This window comes from Zonotrichia albicollis, chromosome 18 (genome assembly GCF_047830755.1).
Source record: "Zonotrichia albicollis isolate bZonAlb1 chromosome 18, bZonAlb1.hap1, whole genome shotgun sequence".
Classification (NCBI taxonomy): Eukaryota; Metazoa; Chordata; class Aves; order Passeriformes; family Passerellidae; genus Zonotrichia; species Zonotrichia albicollis.
This window is the reverse complement of record NC_133836.1, coordinates 1,448,663-1,470,092: the sequence shown is the minus strand read 5'-3', so window position 1 is coordinate 1,470,092 and position 21,430 is coordinate 1,448,663. Positions and strand designations below refer to the sequence as shown.

The following is a 21,430-nucleotide window of genomic DNA, read 5'->3' as shown; positions in this document are numbered from 1 at the left end:
TCAGATATCCTTTTTTTTCTCTCAGCAATTGGTTCCTGGTGCAAATACAGACACTTTGCATTAATTCCCTGCAGGGCTTCTCTGCCATATTTTTAGGCTTTTGAGTGGCATTGTGGAAAACATGAAAGCATTATGGAAATGATCAAGGCCAATTCTTATGTTCTTTATTCAAATATCAGTTGGGGGGGAGGGGGGAAAAGCCTGTGATGCTTAATCATGCAAAAATCCTCCTAAGAGCTCATTTAAGTGAGGGTTTGAGTGGGGACCTCGAGATTTGGCCCCTAGTGCATGATGGATTTTAACAGCAGCGAGGTAATGATTAGGTGGAGGAATGTAAGTACAAGTGGTTGAAGTGCTGGCATGAAAAAGGAGTGAAGAGTATTGTCCGTTCAACACCACGAGGAGCTGTTGCATATGATTATATTTAATGAAAAGAAAAGTACAATGAATGCACTTTAAAGTGAATTCCTCCCCCTGTTCTTTTCATTTGTTTGGGAATATTCTGTGGGACTGACTGAAGGCTTTGTCTGGTCTAGCAGGAGCCTCTCAGCTGCCTAATGGCAGTGCAGAAAGTGTGGCACAGCACCTTTTCTTACTTATTTACTGATCAAAAGGAGTGTTTACAGAAAGCTGTGCTTTGCCCCCATTTCAAGAAAAGCCACCTGTGCTGCACTCCTTGAGGTCTTCTGAAAGCTCTGTAATGGGAAGCATTTCCCACTACGAACAAACAGCCAAATGTATTTGAAATGGAAAATTTCTGATTGAAATGGGCATCTCAGAGCTTCCAGCTGCTGGCGACCGTATGGCAAAACAATTGCAACGTTTGCAATCTCTTTGCAGAAGCTGCTTATCTAACAATCAGGACAGTTTTAAATATTTATTTGAAACTGGTTGGTTTCAAGTACTGAAAAGCACCGGTTTTCCCCCTCTTTGCCTGATCGAAGCAGGGTCATGAGTGCTCAAGGTCACTTCAGAGCCTTGCAGGTCTCTGCAAGGAGGGAGAGGAATTGGGAAATGCTTGGGTTCCCTTGGAGGCTGTGTTTTGAAGACCTTTCTGAACAAGTGTGAAGATTCCGAGGAGGGATCAGGAGCAGAGCAAAACTCCCCAGATATTTTTCCATTCATAGGTAGAGACTGAGAGGGACAGGAAGCTCTGAGGCTGGGGCACTGGCCATGGGCTAAACTTGAATTTAATTGGTTTTCTGTGTCATATTTCCCCATTTTCAGCCAAGGTAGATGCTGACCTCCAGCTCTGCTGCCTCCTGGGCTCTCTGCTCACACCTGAGCTCTTTGCTTGGGTGGTTTGTACTTGGGGGACCTTTTGGTGGGTTCCCCTCAGCTGATCTCTCACTCCTCTCCCTCAGCTTGTTCATGAGTCTCCAGCAAAGCTTTCCTGAGTCCACAACTGTGAGATTTAAGTGCAGGACTCTGGAAAAAAATGTTTTGTGCAGGTGCTGGTGTGGCTGCAGCAGCTGCCATGTCATGAGCTGATGGGCTGTCCATCTCTTTGTACCAGAAAGTTCTGTACATAGGTATGGAAAGTGCAGAAAGTCCTCTGCCAACTAGGAAATGGGATTTTGAAATTTATCCTTACAAGTCCTTCTGACAGCTGTTCCTATTAGGAACTCAATCAGTACAGCATTGTGAATTCAGTCAAGTTTTCCCTTGACATGCTATAAATGTATTAAGTGATGAAATGTCATAGAATCAAAGAAAATTTGCACTTATTCCAGAAAGAAATCTGAATATGTAACTGTTGGACTGGTGATGGGGTAAGCAGAGATTTGCATTCTTTTGCTTCATAATGGAAGTTCTGAATCGTTGGGTTGACCTCCCAGTTAGTGTCGTGGTAATCCTGCTGTAGCCAAATTGTTTCTCCTTTCTAACCATTTTTGATTAAGTCTGAATCCAAGTGTTTGTGTCTGGTTGGTTGTGGTTTGCAGATGATGGGCTGACAATAGTGAGGGCTCTCACTCCACTGTCCTACTCCCGTGTGTCTTTGCAGAATTCTCTTCTGACCCATAGGAAGTGATCTGGATGAAAAGAGGGACCTCTGGCAAATCTCTGATTGTTTAAGCAACTGCCTTTTGTCTTGAGTCACCGTGAAGAGAGTAGCTTTCCACTAAACAAAAGGGAAAATCTGCTTAGCACATTTTTGGTTTTGCGCTAATCTGCCTGATGTACAAATGGGCATCTTTTAAGAAGCTGCAGCCCAAAATTAATTTCAGCAAATGCATTCGCTCCTTGAAGAATCCCGGCTAAAGGGTCTGAAGTCTGGAGATGCTGCAGCTGTTGGGAAGCTTGTCAGGCTCGGGAGGAAGAGCTGAGCTGTGTGTTGGCCGTGTGGTGGGGTCGGTGATGGGTGGATGTGGCGGCTGAGCTGGCGCTGCTCGTCCTGCTGTGATTTAGATGTAAAAATGTGCCCTGTGGGACTCCCACCTGCCTTCAGTCCTGCTCAGGTCCTTCCTGGGACAGAGCCATTATCCTCTCCAAGCCCTGAGCCTGCAGGAGGCTGAGCCATCAATAATACTCGTTGTCATTGCCCAGACAGAGCTCTCCTGTCCCCTGGCTTTGTCACAGCTCCGTGTTTGTCGCTGCCACCTCGGCACCACTGCTGGCTGTGGGAGCCTTTCACAGCACAGCGCTCTGCAGGGAGGGACAAAAAGCCACTCAAAGACATTGAGGTCTCTCCTTGGTTTGTTTCAAGCCTGTATATCTTGGGATTTTTCTTATTCAAGCCAAAGAAAACTTCCATGCATGGGGTAATCCTAAGATTTGGCTTTATAACCTAAATGCAGCCAATTTTGTACATCAGTAGAGGGTGGCTGGGCTGAGGGAGGGCTCAGTGTTGTCTCCTTTTAGGGGCTTTTCTTCTCTCTCTCCTCCCTCCTCTTCCACAGTGTGTAACGCATTTGGAGTTCTCCAAGGCCATTTCCATAGTGTTGTGATTCATCAATAATGACACTGCTTTAAATCCATTGTTTGTTTACTTTTATAAAAACTCCCCAGCTTTAAAATCAACTTTTCAACTTTTATTTCATTCAGATTTATATTGGTCTTGGAGAAAAAAAATCCTATGCTCTTTGCCTTTTAGCATCTGCTTCATTATCCATTATATTTCAATACTTATTTATTCCAATGAAGGAATATAAATGTTGAAGCATTCTGCAGAAAGTCAAATGAACTGCCAGCAGTAAATAGCATTTTTGATCAATTTATTCATTTTTCTTTCTGTTTGTAAATTGCTTGTAAATATGCCTCCATTTGTACAACTTGGAATTATTCTGCAAACAGATTACTTGAGTTGTCTCGTAGGCAGAATTTCATCTGATCAGCTGTAACTTTGTGTTATTTATTTTCAAGAGTAACCCTCCTGTTTATGCAGTGCTTTGGCAGCACTGTCCTCATGCATTGGCTTGCACACTTTCTCTAGATCAACTTTTCACTAATTTGTAGGAGTTAAATAAACACCAATGACTGTGCTGTTTTATTCCTAGCTTTGATGCATTTCCAGCCCTTTGTCCTTGTGTTCATTTTAGTATTCCAACTCTTGCTCTGCATTCAGGTTGCAATTTGCTTTCCCCCCAGTATTTCCTAGCAGTTCATAATGGGTTTGACCTGCCCTATCCATTTATTAGCCTGATCTTTATAAAAGTCTTTATCATAGCACTCTCTGAAATATCTACAACCCACAAAATCCTGAAAACTCCTCTGCTGTGAATTTCCAATCAAATTTCTTTGCTCCACAGAGCAGAGCTGACTTGTGCAGGAGTTCTTAAGGTGGGCAAAATTGTTCCTTGTGACATTTAATGAAAATGAAATCTAAAATCAATGGTCATCTGCTGAAACAGCATCTTCCTAGAAATTTAAGGTTTGAGCTTACTGGTACTTCATGGCAGGCATCTTTGCCTGATGGTGCTGGGGAATTCAAGTGGTCACAGAGCACTTTCTCCCCTTATGCAAGGCTCTACCTGGCTGTGTAAAAGCAGTCTTACATCAAGTGTCATGTTCAGCATAAATTGAGAATGTGGAGGAGGCTGCACTTTTAAACCTGTGGCAGGAAATCACATTAAATTCAATGTAATTACATTGTTCTAGAAATGTGATTATGTGTTTCAACTACCAGCCTCCCACTAAATTACTTCAGATCAGTCTCAATCTGTGGAATGAAATCTGCCTGATTTAGATGTAAAAAATGCAATAAATATGAGGAAATGCATTTTGCATTTATATTTTATGTTCACCTGTGACTGCTTATTACATTCTCCAAATCCAGCCTTTCCCCATCTCACCTGCTGCGTGCAGGGAAATTAAACCCTGACTTTGCTTAATGTCGGGATTTAGTCTTTGCAGCACCATGTGTATGACATTGGCTACTTAATTTCACATAAAGCTGCAGAGAGATCCTAACTGCAGGAATATTGAGTAAAGGAAGGGGCTCCCCAAGTTAAAATAAGATAAAATGTTCCCAGGACTAAGCCAAAACTTGAATGTAATGATACTTCTGAGGTTTCAATGAGTAGAAAGGATGGATAATATTGGTGTTTCTGACAGATGAGTTTGAGATTACAGCTTGCAGACCCACTGCTGGTCTGGTGGGCAGAGTGTCAAAGCTGACAGTAGTTGTGCCTGAAGTTAATTGAGGATGATGTCTTGACAGTGAAGATTCAAGCCAGGAAGGCAACACCACCAGGAAGAAGCAGAGTGCTCTCAGAGCCACTGAAAATCAAAAGATGTCAGCTTTATATTTTGTGATTTTTTGAATGGTGCCTTTCTAATTTGAGCTCTTCATCAACAATTCAGATCATTTATAGCCCAGGTATCAGATTAGAAAGCAATCTCAGCCCAGGAAAACACTGTCTTCACTTTTAATGCCCACAAGTTATTGGCATTGATAACTGGGAATAAAGTTCTGTATCAGCAACTGCTTCCTGGGAGGACACTGTTCCTGAATGCCTCAGCACCTGACTGTGGGATAAGGTGTGACACAGTGACAATAATTGCTGGAGGAAAGAATTACAGCCACAATCAGGCAGGCATCAAGAAACATCACCTGTGCAGGAAAGCGCTCTGAAAGGTGAGCTCCAGCTCGTGGTAATGTTGCAATTGGAAAACATCTGTGACTTGGAGGTGTCAAACTGTGTCCACAAAAATACAGGGCAGATTGCTTTGCTTCTGCTTCTTCCTCCCACGGATCTTCTGTGGGAATAAGCAGAACCATTGGATCAGGCTGCATTTCTCAACCTTTCAGTCCCACAGCATCTCCTGTGTGCAGAGCCCTCGAGAATGGGTGAATTTTGAAAGGGGAGAGCTTGATTGATGAATAAATCTGCTCCAGATGTCTCTGGCTAACTTAAGCAGAGGATGATTTTAAGCCTCCCACCCCAGCTCCTTTCCACACAAAGTCTCAGGGAATGGGTTTTCCCTTTGGTTCAATGGGTCTTTGAATATGTCAGCAGTGCAGTCACAAGGACCATGGACATCAAGGCTCTGCAGCTCTAGAAACCACTCAGATCTTCTGTGAAGGTGAAGTAGGGAGGAGCATAATTAATCTTTCTGTCTCTTTCAAGATGTTTTAAGATCAGAAATGTCATTTTCTGAGAAGAGCTGGGGAGGAGCTTGGGGGGAAAGGGCTTGATTTCAGGAATGAATCCCCTGGTCTCTAGGACTGGGCTCCTGAAACATCTGAAACTGCCTGATGTAGGAGAAAAAGGAGCATTTCTTCCATCTTGGTGAATTTCATAAACCATTTCAAGTATAATTAAGGTCCCCCCTTCCACCCCCCAAATTGTTATGAATATTCATGAACACGTGATGAGCGATATTATTTAATGAAGAATTTTATCTTTTTTGTTTTTGCACTGCTGTATCAGATTTTTCACCTCCTGAGAAATACATTTTTATGTTAGAGTCAGCACGGCTGGCCTGCTGAGGGCCCTGTCTAGCCCTGCTATCAATCCTGCTGTCCCCATGTCCCCAGCTGAGGAGGAAATCTGCTCCTCTGGACACGCTGGGAGCCGAGGGCTCCCCAGAGACAGCTCTTCCCTGCAGGCAAGGCAGGAGGAGCCACCCAGACACTTGTTTTACACATCCCCCTGGAGCAGAGAGGAGCTGCTGCTGTTTTCCTGCTCAAGCATAACAAGCCGTAATTAGTTTAGCCCTGGGTTATTGGTCCTTGCTGCACAGGCTCAGGAGATGTGTGTGTGCTCGTGTTCCTTGTAGTTAAGGATTCTGGTGTAAAACCTCGCTGGCATCACCCTCACTCCGCTCACAGCCGGGTTTGACCGGCCCCAGATTTACCAGCAGATGTTAAACATCCTGAACACACGAAGATGATTTTGCCCCAGATGCCAAGCTGTGAGACCATCACATGGCACCACGGAGCTGAGAGCACAGCGTGCTGCCCCTTGTTAGCATGACTTAACAGCTGATTTCCTTTATTGGAGGGTTGGAATCCCCCCTAAGCACAGCAGATTCCCTCGCTGAATTAGATTGTCTTTCTGTGGTTAGAGCTTTCTGTGTATCAGAGCAATTGCAGATTCACATCCTCCAAACAAGGCTCATTAATCAGGAATTCATGACTAGCAGGATTAGGGACTAGTGAAATTGGGAAGGCTGAACAGAAATGGGAAGTGCTCAATGCTCAGTTGGATTCAGTGTCTCACCGTGAGTGTTTTTCTCTGAAAATCACTGAATTGTTATAATGGATTGTGGATTTTGAGGGAGCTGATTCTGTGCCCCACAACCCCCTCAGTGGGAAAGCCTGGTTTTGGAGTGTTATTGCAAACACAGTGTTTTCTTTGACATCTGAAAGTTTAAGAGGCTTCTTGGTATCTATCACCTAGGCCTGTGTAGTCTTCATAAAACTTGAATTGTTCCTCCTCTCCCTTTTTGACTGTGACCTTTGGCAGAGATGATTTTTCATCTGGTGGCTGAGGATGTGTAAGGAGCTTGAATCATAAAGATGGTCAAGAAAACAGGCTATCCAAAATCAAAGCTGTGAGAATGGCTCCTTCATATCCTCAAAAGTTGAGTTCCTTTGCTTTTTGTCCTCCAGAATTTCTCCAGGCAGTGCTGAGTGCTGCAGCCACCTGTGGTTCTGCTGTCAGAACCAGCTGCTGCTCAAGGAGCTTTGTTCAGTCCTTCCCCCTTGGCAATCTCCTGAGTGAATGCTGATTGCCCCCAAACTGGAGAAATATCTCCTTTAACAAGGATGTGACTGAGCTGTGCTGGAGGATCTGCTGTCCCTGCAGGGGCAGTGCTGGTTCTGCAGCTGAGGCCAAAACAGAGGAGTCCTGGTGGCCACAGCTGCAGTGGTAAAGGAAAAATGCTACAAAAGGAGGTTCTAGAATAGTGTTAGGAAGGAAGGGGAAAGCTACAGAGGGAATGGTCCCATCCCTCTACTGATTCAGGAAGTAAATGAATCCCTAATTCTGGAATACTCTTCTGAACACAGAGACAAAATGGGAGCACATTCCTCTGCCACTGAAGCCTCCAGCTTTTGGTTATGGCCTCTTTGTCCTGTTCTGGCCCCAACTTTTATTACATGCATGAGTCCAGGACTTAGTTTTTTGTTAGAGATTAACGACCTGGAAATGGATTTGGCCTCCTGAAATCTGTAAATGTAAAAGGAAGTCAGGAGCAGAGTGTGCAGCTGCCTGTCACCCTGCCCTTGCTGTGCCAGGCCTGTCTGTCCATGCTATATCATGCTGGGACCCATCCTGAAGCCAGCTGCTGTCTGTGGCTGATCTTCAGCCCTATGAACACTTGAGTTTAATTTAAAAATTGCTGCAAGGATTAAAGAATCCTTCCCCAATCCTGCTGGTCCAGGCTGAGTAATTTCATTTGACAGGCAAGTAAAATGCCATTGGTTTCTTGCATTACCATCAATCACTCTGGTAAATGGCAAGTAATTTTTGTGTGGTGGCTGGTAAATTTTCCTGACAGCTTTGCAAGGCTGGATGAGCTTTCTAGGTTGTGGCAGCACTGTGAGCAACTCACTTTGGAGGGCTGAATCCTCCTGAACTCTTTCCCATCTTTGGCTCTGGAGCTGCTGGGCTCTGTCTGTCAGGCATCAGCTTGCAGAATGATGCTTTGGCCAGATCTGAAGAGCAAAAGCTGGGGCTTGGAGCTTCAGGGTGTCCAGAGGCAAACAACTGTCTGTGAATCTTCATGGCTGGGAACATGGCAGGCAAATGCAGGCAGACAGGGTTTGGCACCATCCATCTATGGGACTTTATTGCAGTGGGTTGATTATGGACCCAGCCAGCCTCTGCTGCACAGCTGGGCTCAGGTGAGAGACCAAGCTTGGCACTTGCAAAACTGCAAAAAAAATTTACAGAACTGCAGAGTTCCAAAGGAGGATTCAAGGAGTCAATCTGCCTGCAGAGTGTTCAGGAAGCTCCTGAGAAGCACCACTGGAAAAACCAAACTGGGCTGCCAGAGATAAAAGCTGTTGGCACCATGGCCAAAGGGCTGAATGGGGCTACCTGAGCACCAGAGTGAAGTGCTGACTCCTGAGGAGCATCTTGCAGAATTGTCTGCAGGTTAGGAAAAATGTCTTGTAGTGAAGAAAGGAGAATGGAGGGAAAAAAACCAGGGTGAAAAAAGTCTTTGATGTTTTGTCCCAGCTGGAGGGCTGTTCTCATCAGCACTGGCTCGTTATTAGCCTGCTCGGTGGTCATTGGTGCCTGGAGTACAAACCACATAATCATAATGCTCACTAAAGTTTTCACTACCAGCAGAAAAATGCTTTTCTGCTGTAATATATGGTGCCACCTTTTCAAGAAAACTACTGGCCTGAGCTATGCTGGAAATTGAATTCCATCTTGTGGAAAGGGAGATTATTTCCTAAGGTTCCCTTATTCACCGTCCTGGCACACAGTGCTCAAGGTAAAGGTGCACTCCAGGATGATTGATTGGCAAGCGTGAGAGCACTGCTGTTCCATGTGACAGGGATATAAAGAAGGATATTTTTATTTTTTGACAGTGAAGGGGAAATGGCATTACTAGCAATATTCAGCAATGTACTCTGCAGCCCCGGTTAGCTCTGCATATTTTATGGCATCCATTTTCTTTCTTCGATTAAACAACATAAAACCCCATAAAATACTCCAATAAAAACAACAACTACTAGTTCAGGCAAAGTTCTTGTGGCCTTTTTAATTCTGGGAGGATTTTCATTGCTGTGTTGTTTTTTTTTTTTTCCCTTCCCTCTGACTCCATCCCTTGTGCTCAGGTCAGTGTCTCCTTGCCCAGCCTGGGTGGAGGTCCTGGTGACAACCTGTTCTGTGCTGCTTTCATATTCAGAGTGCTGAGCAAGCATGGATAATGCAGGATAGATCCCCTAAAGACCACTCCACGCTGTTAAACAACTGCTGGATGTGCCAAGGGTTGGGATGAGTTCAGTGGAATTAGAATGTATATAGTTTTCAAAGATCTGCTCTTTTGAATGATCATTTTAAGTTTATTTTTCAGCTTGAAGCAACTCAGGAAGGTTCTTTTGGCCCTAAGTCATATGTACTGATGTCTGGTCAAAGAGAATTAATTATAATCATATATTATAGGATTTAATAAACTTTTAAAAGGAAATGTCTGAGACTCCAGGATAGTGAGGAAATTCAGCTGCAGTGATGAAGTGTTTTAAATGCTGTAAACCCTGCTCCAGTATTGACCAGGACATGCCATGGAGCTCGTTATCTGCTTTGGCAAGGACAGGGATGGAAAGTTTTTATTTTGTTATTGTTTAGTTTCTTCCAGAGTCTCTGACCTTCAGAGCTTTTTTTATTTGTAGAGGCAGAAAAATGACCCTTTTATAACAGTGCTTTGTCTCCCAGGAGGCCTGAACTCTGTTCAGGCTGCAAATGTTTTTGCAGTGATGATCTCTGGAAGGAGCCTTTCAATAAAAAGAAACCTGTAAGTAGCTTTGTCTTTGCAGGGGGAAACTTCTGCCTTACTGTGATTTTTTCATTATGGTTTCCAAAGCTGTGTTTCTGCATGATTGCAAGAATTCCAAGTTCAAATGCTTTGAACTCCTTCAGGCTGGTAATGCATATTCTCCCTTAAAACTTCTGGCTTTTAAGGAAGAGTTTCATTTCTTAGAGCACTGCCTTGGTTTCAAGGTAAAGGACATGGTCTGAGCCTTTTAGATCTCTCAGAGAAAGGTTGAAGAGACTGGAGGGGCTTTGATTTTTATTCTGTAGCTGTGTTACAGAAAACCACTGCAGCTTTTCCCTTCTCCTCTCAGCAGAGAAGGTTCAGCACAGATGGCTGTGTTGGAGGGAGGAGGGCAGGGAGTGCAGTGCTGGCGGTGGCTGAGGGCACTGCCAGCCCTCCCAGCTCCTGGCACCACAGTCCCAGCTCAGTTCACCCCTCAGAGGCCCTGGGATGGAGGAAAACACCTCTGTCCTTCAGGGGAGGCTCTGGGTGCACCCTCAGGAGGGATGGCAGGAGCTGCTCAGGGCTACAAGGATCCTTCAGGCTTGGAAAAAGACCTGCCTGCTTCTGATTTATAGCAGAATGGTTAATTCATGTTTATTGGATATTTGAATGTGTAAAGTGCCCAGTGAGTTCTAGGAATTGTGTGTGTTTATTGGCAAATTCTGGGCAAATTTTCCTACCCTCCAGGCAGGCAAAGGACAGAGGATCTGCTCCCTTTCCATGCTGGTGCAGCAGGATTCTCTGGAGCTGGGCTGGTGGCACGCCAGGGTTGGCCACACAAACATCAGGCCTGTCCCACTGCTGTCTCTGCTGGAATTCAGGAGCTTTCAGCACAATCTACACCCACACTTGCTTATATTTTGATTAAAGTCATTTATATGTCAAAGGTACAGTAATGTTTCCAGGTAGACTCCAATAAATTGTGACTTTTAGTTTTACTCAGAACAAGGCAATTGTTACAGAACTTTTTGACCTGCAGTTTGAAGTACTACTGGAAAATTACAGGAATACATTGAAATTCAGTATCTGTACAATTTTTAGGAATAGAAGTACACGGTGTCTCCATAGAAATAATAGGGTTTTTTCTCCTTGCATGAATTTCCAAGCAAAGGTGAATAAACATCCTTATTTTGAAGTTGCCCAGTGAGTTAAATGGTTAATAGCATGTCTTGAGTCAATAGATTTGGACCTGATGTCTCCTGTCTCCGTGCCTGGCAACCCTTTTCTCCCAGAGGGACAAAATTCCACTGTTGACATATTTCAAAGGAAACAGTGCTCGCTGTGGGAGACGGCGTTTTCATCTCGTGTTACATAAAGCCTTCAGAACCTCTCAGGTTTCCATAGCAGTGCTGGAAATCCATATAAAACAGGTCTGGTTTGTGACAGGAATAAATAAGAATAAAAATTAATAGCTTTAATTTCAAGCCAATTAGGATGCCTTTCTGCTGTTTTTCTAAGCTGTGTTTGCTTACCTGAGAGAGAGAGAGAGGGGGAGGAGTTTGAAAAATGGAGTTTCTGCTGAAATGTGAAGATGAAATCTTAAAATGTCTTCTCTCCTTTAAAGAAATGACAAAACTTGGGAGTTTTCATTTGGATATGGAAATATAACATGATGCTTGGCTGCTTTGAAGTTGATCACATCCTCTTTGCTGATTTTATGAGCATAGTCTTATGCCTAGAAAATGTTTCTGAGACACCTTCCCTTTCAAGAAGATTCCTAAGGAGGGGTGACACCTCTCCTCCTGACCTTGCTTCACAGATGTCAAATTTAACATCTCAGTGTTAAACAAGCACATTAAAATTCATCAATCTGGTCATCTAGAGCAGCTGAGGAGCTCTCCTAAAATGTTGAGTCATTCTTAGGAAAAATGGGGGGCTCTTGAGAGAAGCTGCTGCATTTTTTAAAGAGAAGTTATATGCAGAGTTTGGTGAGAAGAAGGAGGAAGAATTTTTGGTAAAATACTCCCTCCATCATCATATCCTGTTTTTCATCCTGCCTTATTTTTATCATGCTTCTGTAAAAGCTTCCTCAGAATCATAAGCCATCATACTCAAGGGGTGGTTGTGTTAATTTGTCTTCCCTAATAGTTAATTTATCACATGGAAAGCGCCTTACTGTCAGAATCCAAATTAAAATCCTGTTTACTCTTTTCATTATTCAAAATCCAATATGCTAGTGAGCTCAATGTTTTACATAATTTGAAACATTTGATGGGCTGGAAAAAAAGAAAAGGTTGATAGCTTCACCTTTTTGGGTAGAAGAGTGGTAATTGTGTCATTCCAAATCTTTGGCATTGATCCCCTCCATGATTTCAAAGGGTTTTCTGTCCTGTGAGTCATTGGCTTTTTTCCTGTCAGCCACCACTTGTGTTGAGCAGATTTGTTCCTGCCTTGCCCCCCTGAAGCTGTTTGATCTGCTGTGTCCTGCCCAGAGCTTTGGTGCTGGACTGAGGTTTGTGACACTATAGCTGCTCTCAGGGAAGCTGCACCCCAAATGCTGGGCAGGGTTATGCACAGCACTACAAAAGGTTATTTAAAAATAACGTGCAGGAGGAAGTGAGGTGTGCCAGGGGGAGGGAAAGGCACATTTCCAGCGGGGTGTGAAGGTGGGAGCAGAGCACAGCTCTGAGCCTGCCCGGGGGCACGTGGGGCCAAGGCAGGCACAGCCCAGCTCTGCTTTGGGAACGCATTGCACCCATTGTGCTCTGAGGGCTCAGCCACTGCCGCAGCTTTAGCATGGACAAAATTCACATTTCACCCATTGTGCTCTGAGGGCTCAGCCACTGCCGCAGCTTTAGCATGGACAAAATTCACATTTCACCCATTGTGCTCTGAGGGCTCAGCCACTGCTGCAGCTTCAGCATGGACGAAATTCACATTTCACCCATTGTGCTCTGAGGGCTCAGCCACTGCTGCAGGTTTGCCATGGACGAAATTCAGATCAAATCTTAAGCACAACTCCAGGTGGCTTTGGAAGTTTTCTGCCTTTCTCTGAGTATTAATTTGCCTTTCACCCCAGTGCAAACCTGGGGGTTTTGTCCCACCATTGTTTCACTGGTAACACTCATGGGTCCTGGCTTTTTTCCCAGAGCCACGCTGAGCTTTTTGCCTGCTGGTACCTTCATCAAACCCTTTTACCTGGGGTTTCCTTCAGTTTTTGGAGCCTTGCAGTTGCTGTTTCCAAATTGCCATCTGCTCACCATGTACTTACACCTCTCTGTGGGGCTGTGTAGGCTGCTTGTTTTACTTTGCTGTAATAAAAAGCAGAATATTCCTTGTGTTTCTACTCTTGTGACCTCTTTGGAGAGGGCTGGGGTCTTTGCAGGGTCTTTATGTATTTTGAAGAGTATTTTACGTACTTGGAAAATAACTTTGCTTGTAGTGACATTAATATGGAATTGCAGAAGCAAACACAGCTGGCCCAGTGCTGCTATTTTAAGGAGAATTTGATGGGGAAGTAATTTGAACATAAATCTCTGACAGGTCTTTTAAAATATAAAAGAAGAAAGAACTGAAGTTCTTGGGAAAATATTTTGAAAAATAAGCACTTGCTTGGCTTGCGAAGGTTGAGGAGCTGATCCCCTGAGCTGCTGTGAGTTCTGTGGGAGATGAGACAGTGCAGGGCTCCTGATCTCACACCCCAGGGCCACAGCACAGAAAGGGCATTGCTGGGACTGGCAAGTTTGGCTGCCTGTTATCAGTGGCTCTGATACCAAAATATTCCTGGGCAGCTCTGGGTCCAACTCCTGGTTCTGCCATGTGTTTTCTGGGTGACTTTACATCACCTCATTCCCTCATATTTCTGCATTACCCATGAAGAATTTAATCCAGGAGGCTCAGGAAGAGAGGAGAGGGATGGTGCCTCTCCTTGGGGGAGCTCCCTCTGCTATAATTGCATTTCCAGGAGGTTTTGCTTTCACACCCTGTGAGGGATGAACTCCTGACTGTCTGTGTCTCCCTCCCAAAGCCACAGAGAGCACTGCAAGTGGGAGCTGTGAATCACAGACCTGCTTCTCTCTCCCAGCCAGCTCCCTCTCCTTCCTTCCTCCACCTCTGCAGCAATCCTGCTATTCCATCCTTCATCCAACACTGCCCATCTCACCCACACCCACAAGTCCCCAGATGTTATGTCTGAGTTCAGTGGTGATTTTAATTTCTAATGCTTGGTTTAATGTAGCCTAAAACACATGTATTTTAACTAGAAACTCCCCAGGGACCTTGTTCAGAACTAATTGCTTGCTGTTTGTGCAATTCTTCAAATATGGTAAATGCTCTGTGAGGGCTTGGAATTACTCAGCTGTGCTCTGGTTTGGTCTGGGAGATGGGGAGGGGTGTCTAGCTGGGAATTGGGAGGGATCAGCCCTCATTCTGGCTCTGCAGAGAGTATAATTTTGGGCAAGTTGACTAGACTGGTTACAGCTTGGATTTCCTGTAGGGAATGGATAATGGCTTTATTTTTAATTGGGCTAAAAATGTGTGTGGAAGGGCTGACTGCAGAAATGGTTGGAAATTACAAATGAAATTTATCATAACTGTTATTATTAGTATGTCATTGAGAGTGAATTTAGCTCAGATCATGCTTTCCCCCCTAATGGAGTGGGGAGGGGATAAGAAGATTTCTAAAATAGCTCTGAAAAAGTCGTTTTTCACATCATTTTGAGCATTTCCCATCTGCTGTGAGCACATCTCTGTTTTATTTCCTAAATATCTTTCCCTTCTGTTTCTGTTTTAAAGTTCCTTTTCCCAAGCCTTTACCTCCCAGTTCCCAGTGCCAGGTTGGGCCTGGGGCTGTGTGACAAGCAAGGATTCACCTTTCAGATTTTGCACTGAATTCACTGGGAGCCTGTGGAATTCCCATATCATGTTCTGGGTGCATAAACCCCTCCTGCAGCCCTGAGTTTCCTCCCAGCCCTTTGTCCCATTTTCCTTGTGCTGGGAGAAATGAGAGAAGAGGTTTGGCCTGGCTCAATTCACAGGGTCAAATACATTTTGGGCTGGGATTGCATTTTAAAAGAGTTGCTGGTTCCAGGTTGGCAGGCTGGGAACGCTGCTCCATCCAGCCCAGCACGTTTGTGTCTTTATATTCTGCAATAAATGGGGGACACATTGTTCTGGGGAAAGTCCTGCCAGGGCTACCTAATGTGCTCCAAAATCCACATTTCAGGCAGCTCCTCTGTGCCCTTGGAGCTGCAGGAGGGGCTGTGCTCACTGTGATGCATCCTGGCAATTCTCCCTGGACATCCTGCAGGGACAGTGGCACAAAGGCAGGGATGGAGGGGTCACCTTTCAGTGGGACCTCCCTCACCCCTATGGCAGGGATATCCCAAATACTCAGGCCCTGGGTGATTTCTGCCCAGCTCCCATCTCACATCCTTGCTAGCTGCATTTTCAAATGGGCACTGCAATGTCTTAGAGGTGGGTTTTCAACAGCACACTTTTCTGTCTGACAATTCTGCTTTTCAGAAACCAAATGTTTCATGGGAACAAAACGTCAGTTTTGCCAAATTTCTAGTTGGCTGTCATGTTCTGCTCCTTCTTTCCTTTTTATCTTTATAAAAAAAGTAATTAAGCCATCTTAGTGGTAACAGTTGGTTATTGGGTCACAGTTCTATGACATACTTCAGCATCTCCTTTCCACAGTTTCATGCACAGAGATGGCAGAATTTTTGTCAGCTGGCAAATTTAAAGGACATCAGATTTTTTTGCAGGCAATTCCATTTATCCTTACAGCTCCCTTTGAGTTGGCAGAGCAACACTTTCCAGTATTTTATACGTGGGGAAGGGGAGGTATGAGAAAACGAAATGATCCACCCAAGCTTCTAATTGAAGCCTGGCACAGAGGAGGGCCCACACACGTGCCATTCACCATCCCTTCTCCAGCTGATGGCAGCTCTGCTAGGAATTTCTTACTCCTTTTTGAAGCCTCAGTCCCCAACACTTACATTAATTTTTGTGCCTGTGGAGTTTGGGGGAAGATTTAAAGATATGAATCACTTATTGGAGGAACAGTAGGCTCAAACTCCCATATGTAGGCTGGTTTCATTTGAATTTCTTGACTTTTCCTAAGTGAGAAGCCTAACGTAGTTTCTTGCTTCTTTCAACCTTCCTGGCTCTACTGATATCCAAAAATGCAAAATGACATCTTGTCTCAGCCCACCAGAGCAGATGCAACGCAAGGGATTAGACTGGAATTTTTCCTAAAATGCAGCATTCTGAGACACTTTTGGAAAAGGTGCCTGGGGAGAAGTGAGTGCTGTTCACTTGCTGCTCACCCAGAGAGGCAGCAGGGCTGAGGGGTCACCCTGAGGGGCAGCCAGCCCTGGGCCGGAGGAGAGCCTCACCTGGTGGCAAAAACCAGCTCAGACACAGGAGGATGAACAGCAAAGCTCCCTGCCTGAGGGCTGGGCCAACAGGGTCCGTGGTTTGGGGTGCAGGGTCCATGAAGGAGGCTGGGACAGCTGCATGGGGAGAAGGAGGGGGATCTTGGAGCTCCTGCATCCTTACACTGTGTGTGAGCACCACTGATGGAGGCAGAGGGGAGCAGCTTCAGGAGCAGCTGCACAGGGGTGCAGGAGCTGGGTCTGGAGCTCCTCATCCTCATTGTGGCACCTCATCCTCATTGTAGCTCTTCATCCTCATTGTAGCTCTTCATCCTCGTAGCTCCTCATTCTCATTGTAGCTCCTCATCCTTGGTGTAGCTCCTCATCCTCATTGTAGCTCCTCATCTTCATTGTAGCTCTTCATCCTCTTTGTGGCTCTTCATCCTCGGTTTAATTCTTCATCCTTTTTGTAGCTCCTCATCTTTGGTGTAGCTCCTCACCTTCATTGTAGCTCTTCATCCTCATTGCAGCTCTTCAGCCTCGTTGTAGCTCCTCGTCCTCAATGTAGCTTCTCATCCTCGGTGTAGCTCTTCATCCTCAATGTAGCTCCTCATCCCCATAGCTTCTCATCCTCATTGTAGCTCCTCCTCCTTGTTGTAGCTCCTCACCCTTAGTGTAGCTCCTCATCCTTGGTATAGCTCTTCATCCTTGTAGCTCCTCATTGTTGTAGCTCCTCATCCTCGGGGTAGCTCCTCATGCTCTTCCTCCCCAGATCTGGCTCAGGACAGACAAACGGAGCTGCTGCAGAGTGAAGCTCTCTGCAGTGCAAAGCTGTGTAGGAGGACACAACGAGCTTCTGGCAGATGGGAAAGGCTGATGAATCCTGAAATTGTGGACAAGTTCCAACTGTCCTGGTGTGCCTGTCCCCCCAGCATCTCTGCCCTTCAATTAACCTTTAATTAACCAGGATTTGAGCTGGGTGAAAAGTCAAGGTAGAGGTTTTCAGACACATTGAAAAGAAAAGCATGGGAACTTGAGAGGATGGTGATAGGAATTTGGCTGGGGAAGAGAAAATTTAAAAGCAGGTACTTTGTTTTGGTTTTTTTTTGGTTTTGGGGTTTTTTTTTGCCAGGTCCTAATGATTTTTTTTTCAAAAGTGGTTTACTAATGAAAGAAAGTATTGAATCCATTGCTGAGGGCCCAATTCTCTGTCTCACGTGAATTATAAGCCAGTCTGAAATGAAGCCATGCAGGCGTCTTGCAGGAATTATTTGGTCCAGTGCAATTACTACAGAATAACTCAATGTCCCTCTGAAAAAAGAAGAGGAGGTGATAGGAAAGGGCACCTCAGCTTTGAGGAATGCTGTTTGGAAATGTGAATGCCTGTGGGAAAGCAGGAAGGACACAATTAGAAAATATCAGGTACAATCCTGCTTCAGAGAATATTTTTCATCAGCTTGGTTATGCCAGGCATGGATTTGACCCATCGAGTCACTAAAGGCTTACAGGCAAAATAAGGATATCATGAAAGCAGGATGAATTAATTCCTTCTCAGAGGAACAGGCCACCCATGGAGCTGCGAACTCCCTTTGATCCCAGCCCATGGACCCAGCCCGAGCTCCAAGGAAGTTTTTAATGGTGTGACACGAGCACCAACTGGCCATGAGGCACAGGGCAAAGCCATCACAATTCACTGTTAAATAACACTCCAGGTCCCAGCAGTGCTGTTCCATTCCACCATATAACTAAAAGGTCCCTCTTGGCTTTGCTTTTAATTAATTAAGTCACAGCAGTGGCGAGCGTGGCGCTGCTGCAGTTTCTCTCTGCCTAATTGTTCTCCAGGCGTATTTGCAGCACTCCTGTTGTAATCCCAGGCTTGTTTCAGGAGTCAAGCTGCACAAATGAAGTTCCTGCTAATAAAAGCAGTTTGTTTCCTATTCCTTGGCAATCTGTTCCTAACGCTGAGCCTCGCTGGAGCATGGACTTTTTATTTTTGGCAAGTTTTATTTTCTCTGAGCCAAAACCCGGCGACATTTCCCAGCTACCACACTGCTCTCAAACTCTAGCCATTCTCAGGAAATCAAAGTTTTCCATGTCAGCATCATATTATTTTTGGCAGCAGCAGTCTGATGTGCCCAGTTTGATAGATCCTGCTGCAATGACATAATTGTTTTCCTCCCTCAGTCTAGGATAGCTTACTCCTTTTCTCTCCTTCCTGCATTATGGTCTTTGAGCAATGAAACTAATTTTTTTCCATGCAGGCATCCCTAATATCAGAAGATACCTCACTCCCAAAGGTTTGCAGGCAGGAGGATGTATTTTATATCCCATTGCTCTTATTTCCCATCTCAAACTGCAGGACAGACACAGCAAATTAAATCAACTTATGCTTCATCACACCTTTTTCATTTGTATCAGACTGGGGCCACAGGAGCAGAAACCATTTTTAATCTCTCCACATTGCTCAAGCTAAAGTTGACTGGCTTTGCACATAATGAAACTCATCCCTCACCTCTGTAAATGACTGGACCTGGTTTATGTTTTTAAACAGAGTGACTCGTGGCTGCAGCCTGCTGTTGATGGGAGAGGGAGTATTTTCCTTTCAGCCTCCTGTTCACCTCTCTGGGTGGATCTGTGGCCACGGTGTTTTGTGGAGGCAAACAAAACTCCACAACTTTGTGAAAGTTGTAAAGGTGGTATGTTTATTACAGCATGTGGAGATTCCTCTCTCTAAAAGACATGTGCTTCTGGGAATTCCAGATCCTTCTTTATCCCCCTCTCAAATACATATGCATCCAATTTCACAATAGGCTCATACATATTCATTTTTACAAATTTTGCGTGGTGACATTTGCTGCTAATTCTTCTTTATCAGAAAGAATCCCCGGGTCAGATTGACCTGTTCTCACAGCAGTCTCTGTCTCTCTGTATGTCCCCCTTATTTCTGTCCTTCACTGAAGCAGTTTCTCTGCGCCTAGGCTTTTATGAGAACAGGAGTCAGACTAAACAGTTATGTTTTCAAACTACAGACTTAACTCGAAGACGTACATTTCACCTAAACCTGTGGGATCTCAGGATCTGAGTCCTGGGATGCCGGGCCTCCGAGACCACCCTTGGGGGGCCCGGGAGTCCTGGATAAACCAGACATTTGGCGTCCCTGGGTGGGCTCTGATGTCACTGGCGTTGTCAGATCTCCTGATCCCGGGAATAAATGCTTTTCTTTTGCCAACGCTTTTCTGATTCGCTTCCAATCCATCGTCTTCACTGGCTCCTGAAATTCTTCTTCTTCTTCAGGTTCTGTTGGAATTTGCATAAATAATGGTGCTGTGGATGTTGTTGGTTCATCACGTCTCATTCTTCGCCTTGAGGTTTTTGGCCTCGCTCCCAAATCCGAAAAGGGAGCTCGAGGATCCCGTTGATGTTTCTTTTTTGTGGTGTCCACTGAATGCAAGAAGCTCTTTGTTGCTTCTGCTGCTGACAGCATCCATATAGGAACCCCTTCTGATGCTGTGATCCTTATAACATTTCCTTCTTGTAGCTGTTCTTCATCTGAGCTTTCATCATCTTCATGAAACCTTGAAGTCGATGGATAATCCCTTTGTTGTGTTGGCATTGTTTTCTTTAAAATGCTTTTCTTTTTATATAATGTTGGGAAAAATTGTTGCCCCAAGGCCACCCCGGGCCTTTCCAGGCCCCTCAAACAGCCGAGATAACCGGACATAAACCAAAACGGATTTCTAAAAATTTCAATTTTTTTTCACTGAAAAATTTCCACTGTGTCTCAAAGGCAATGCTTGGTGTCCCCACAGGATCAGGACGGCCCCAGGCGTGAGGATCTCGGACATCAGGGTGAGCGACGCTGACCAGTGGGGAGTGCAGGAGGAGACGGACAGCGCGCGGAGCACGGCCACGCTCACCTGCGTGCACAACGACCCCGGCGCCATGGACAGGTGGGTGAGCCCTGGCCTGAATCCTGCCCACACACACTGACCCCATCAGCGAGCGGCAGCGCTGCTCCTCTGCCTCCCTGAAAGCTGCATCTGCTCCCGTGACAGCTTTGTTTCACTTCTTGGGAATGGATTATTGAATTGAACTGGAGGCAGCCCCCCAGTCCCAGCTCACACCTGCTGCTCATGGCACTTCAGGGCAGCAGAATTCCTCTTGCCAAAGAGCCAACAAGAAAAATATAAACTGAACCAGAGAATTGGGTTCTTTGACAAGAATTCCCCTTGCCAAAGAGCCAACAGAAAAAAAAAATTATCTAAACCAGAGAATTGGGTTCTTTGACAAGAATTCCCCTTGCCAAAGAGCCAACAGAAAAAATATGGACTGAACCAAAGAATTGGGTTCTTTGACAAGAATTCCCCTTGCCAAAGAGCCAACAAGAAAAATATGAACTGAACCAGAGAATTCGATTCTTTGACAAGAATTCCTCTTGCCAAAGAGCCAACAGAAAAAAAAAATTATCTAAACCAGAGAATTGGGTTCTTTGACAAGAATTCCCCTCGCCAAAGAGCCAACAGAAAAAAGAATGAACTAAACCACAGAAATATGGTTCATTTTGGGTGTAGCCCCTAGGGGGCTTTGTCTGCCCCTTTAATGAAGGCCCTTCAATAAATATAACTGCTTTTTATTCCCTTCATTTTGTCTGGTTTTAGGTAGGTTTTAGGTAGTCCCAAAAGGCAACAGGTGGCTGGGCAGGGTCTGCTCCCTGTGAACCCCATCAGGTTCTTTCCTCTAACAAGCACAACCTCAGCTCCCTTTGGAGCAAAGTGGAAAACCATCAGTTTAAAAGTGAAATACTGAGGTCAAAGGAAGATTGAGGTCATCTGATGTTACTGAAATCAAAATGAAGGGACTATTTTTAAAGTTGGACCAAAAAAAATAGCCTGAACATTGAAACTTATTGCCTTGTATGGGGTTTCACTAATCCATGAAATTATACCTGTCACAGTAACTTAGTTTTTATTAAAACTGAGTTTTGCTTTGTGTTGAACTGTTAAATTGCACAAAAGCAATGCATCTCAAGTTAATTAATACTTTGACCCTTTCCTTTGTGAGATTAGTTTAATATTTTTGGATTAATTAAAGTATGCAAATAGAAACTGCTGAAAGATCACTTCCAGATTTGCAAATATTGTAGTGCTTAGAGTAAATATTTAACTTTGATC

At 44.7% G+C, this 21,430-nt stretch overlaps 1 protein-coding gene across 1 annotated transcript in view; it reads left to right on the top strand.

Annotated features, from left to right (window-relative positions):
* LOC102068110 (transmembrane protein 132B) overlaps positions 1–21,430 on the top strand; it is a 212,072-nt gene that overhangs the window by 77,190 nt on the left and 113,452 nt on the right. Inside the window, exon 3 of the mRNA XM_074554626.1 lies at positions 20,069–20,209. Within this exon, the coding sequence (XP_074410727.1) occupies positions 20,069–20,209 (141 nt within the window). The remainder of the gene's footprint in view (positions 1–20,068; positions 20,210–21,430) is intronic.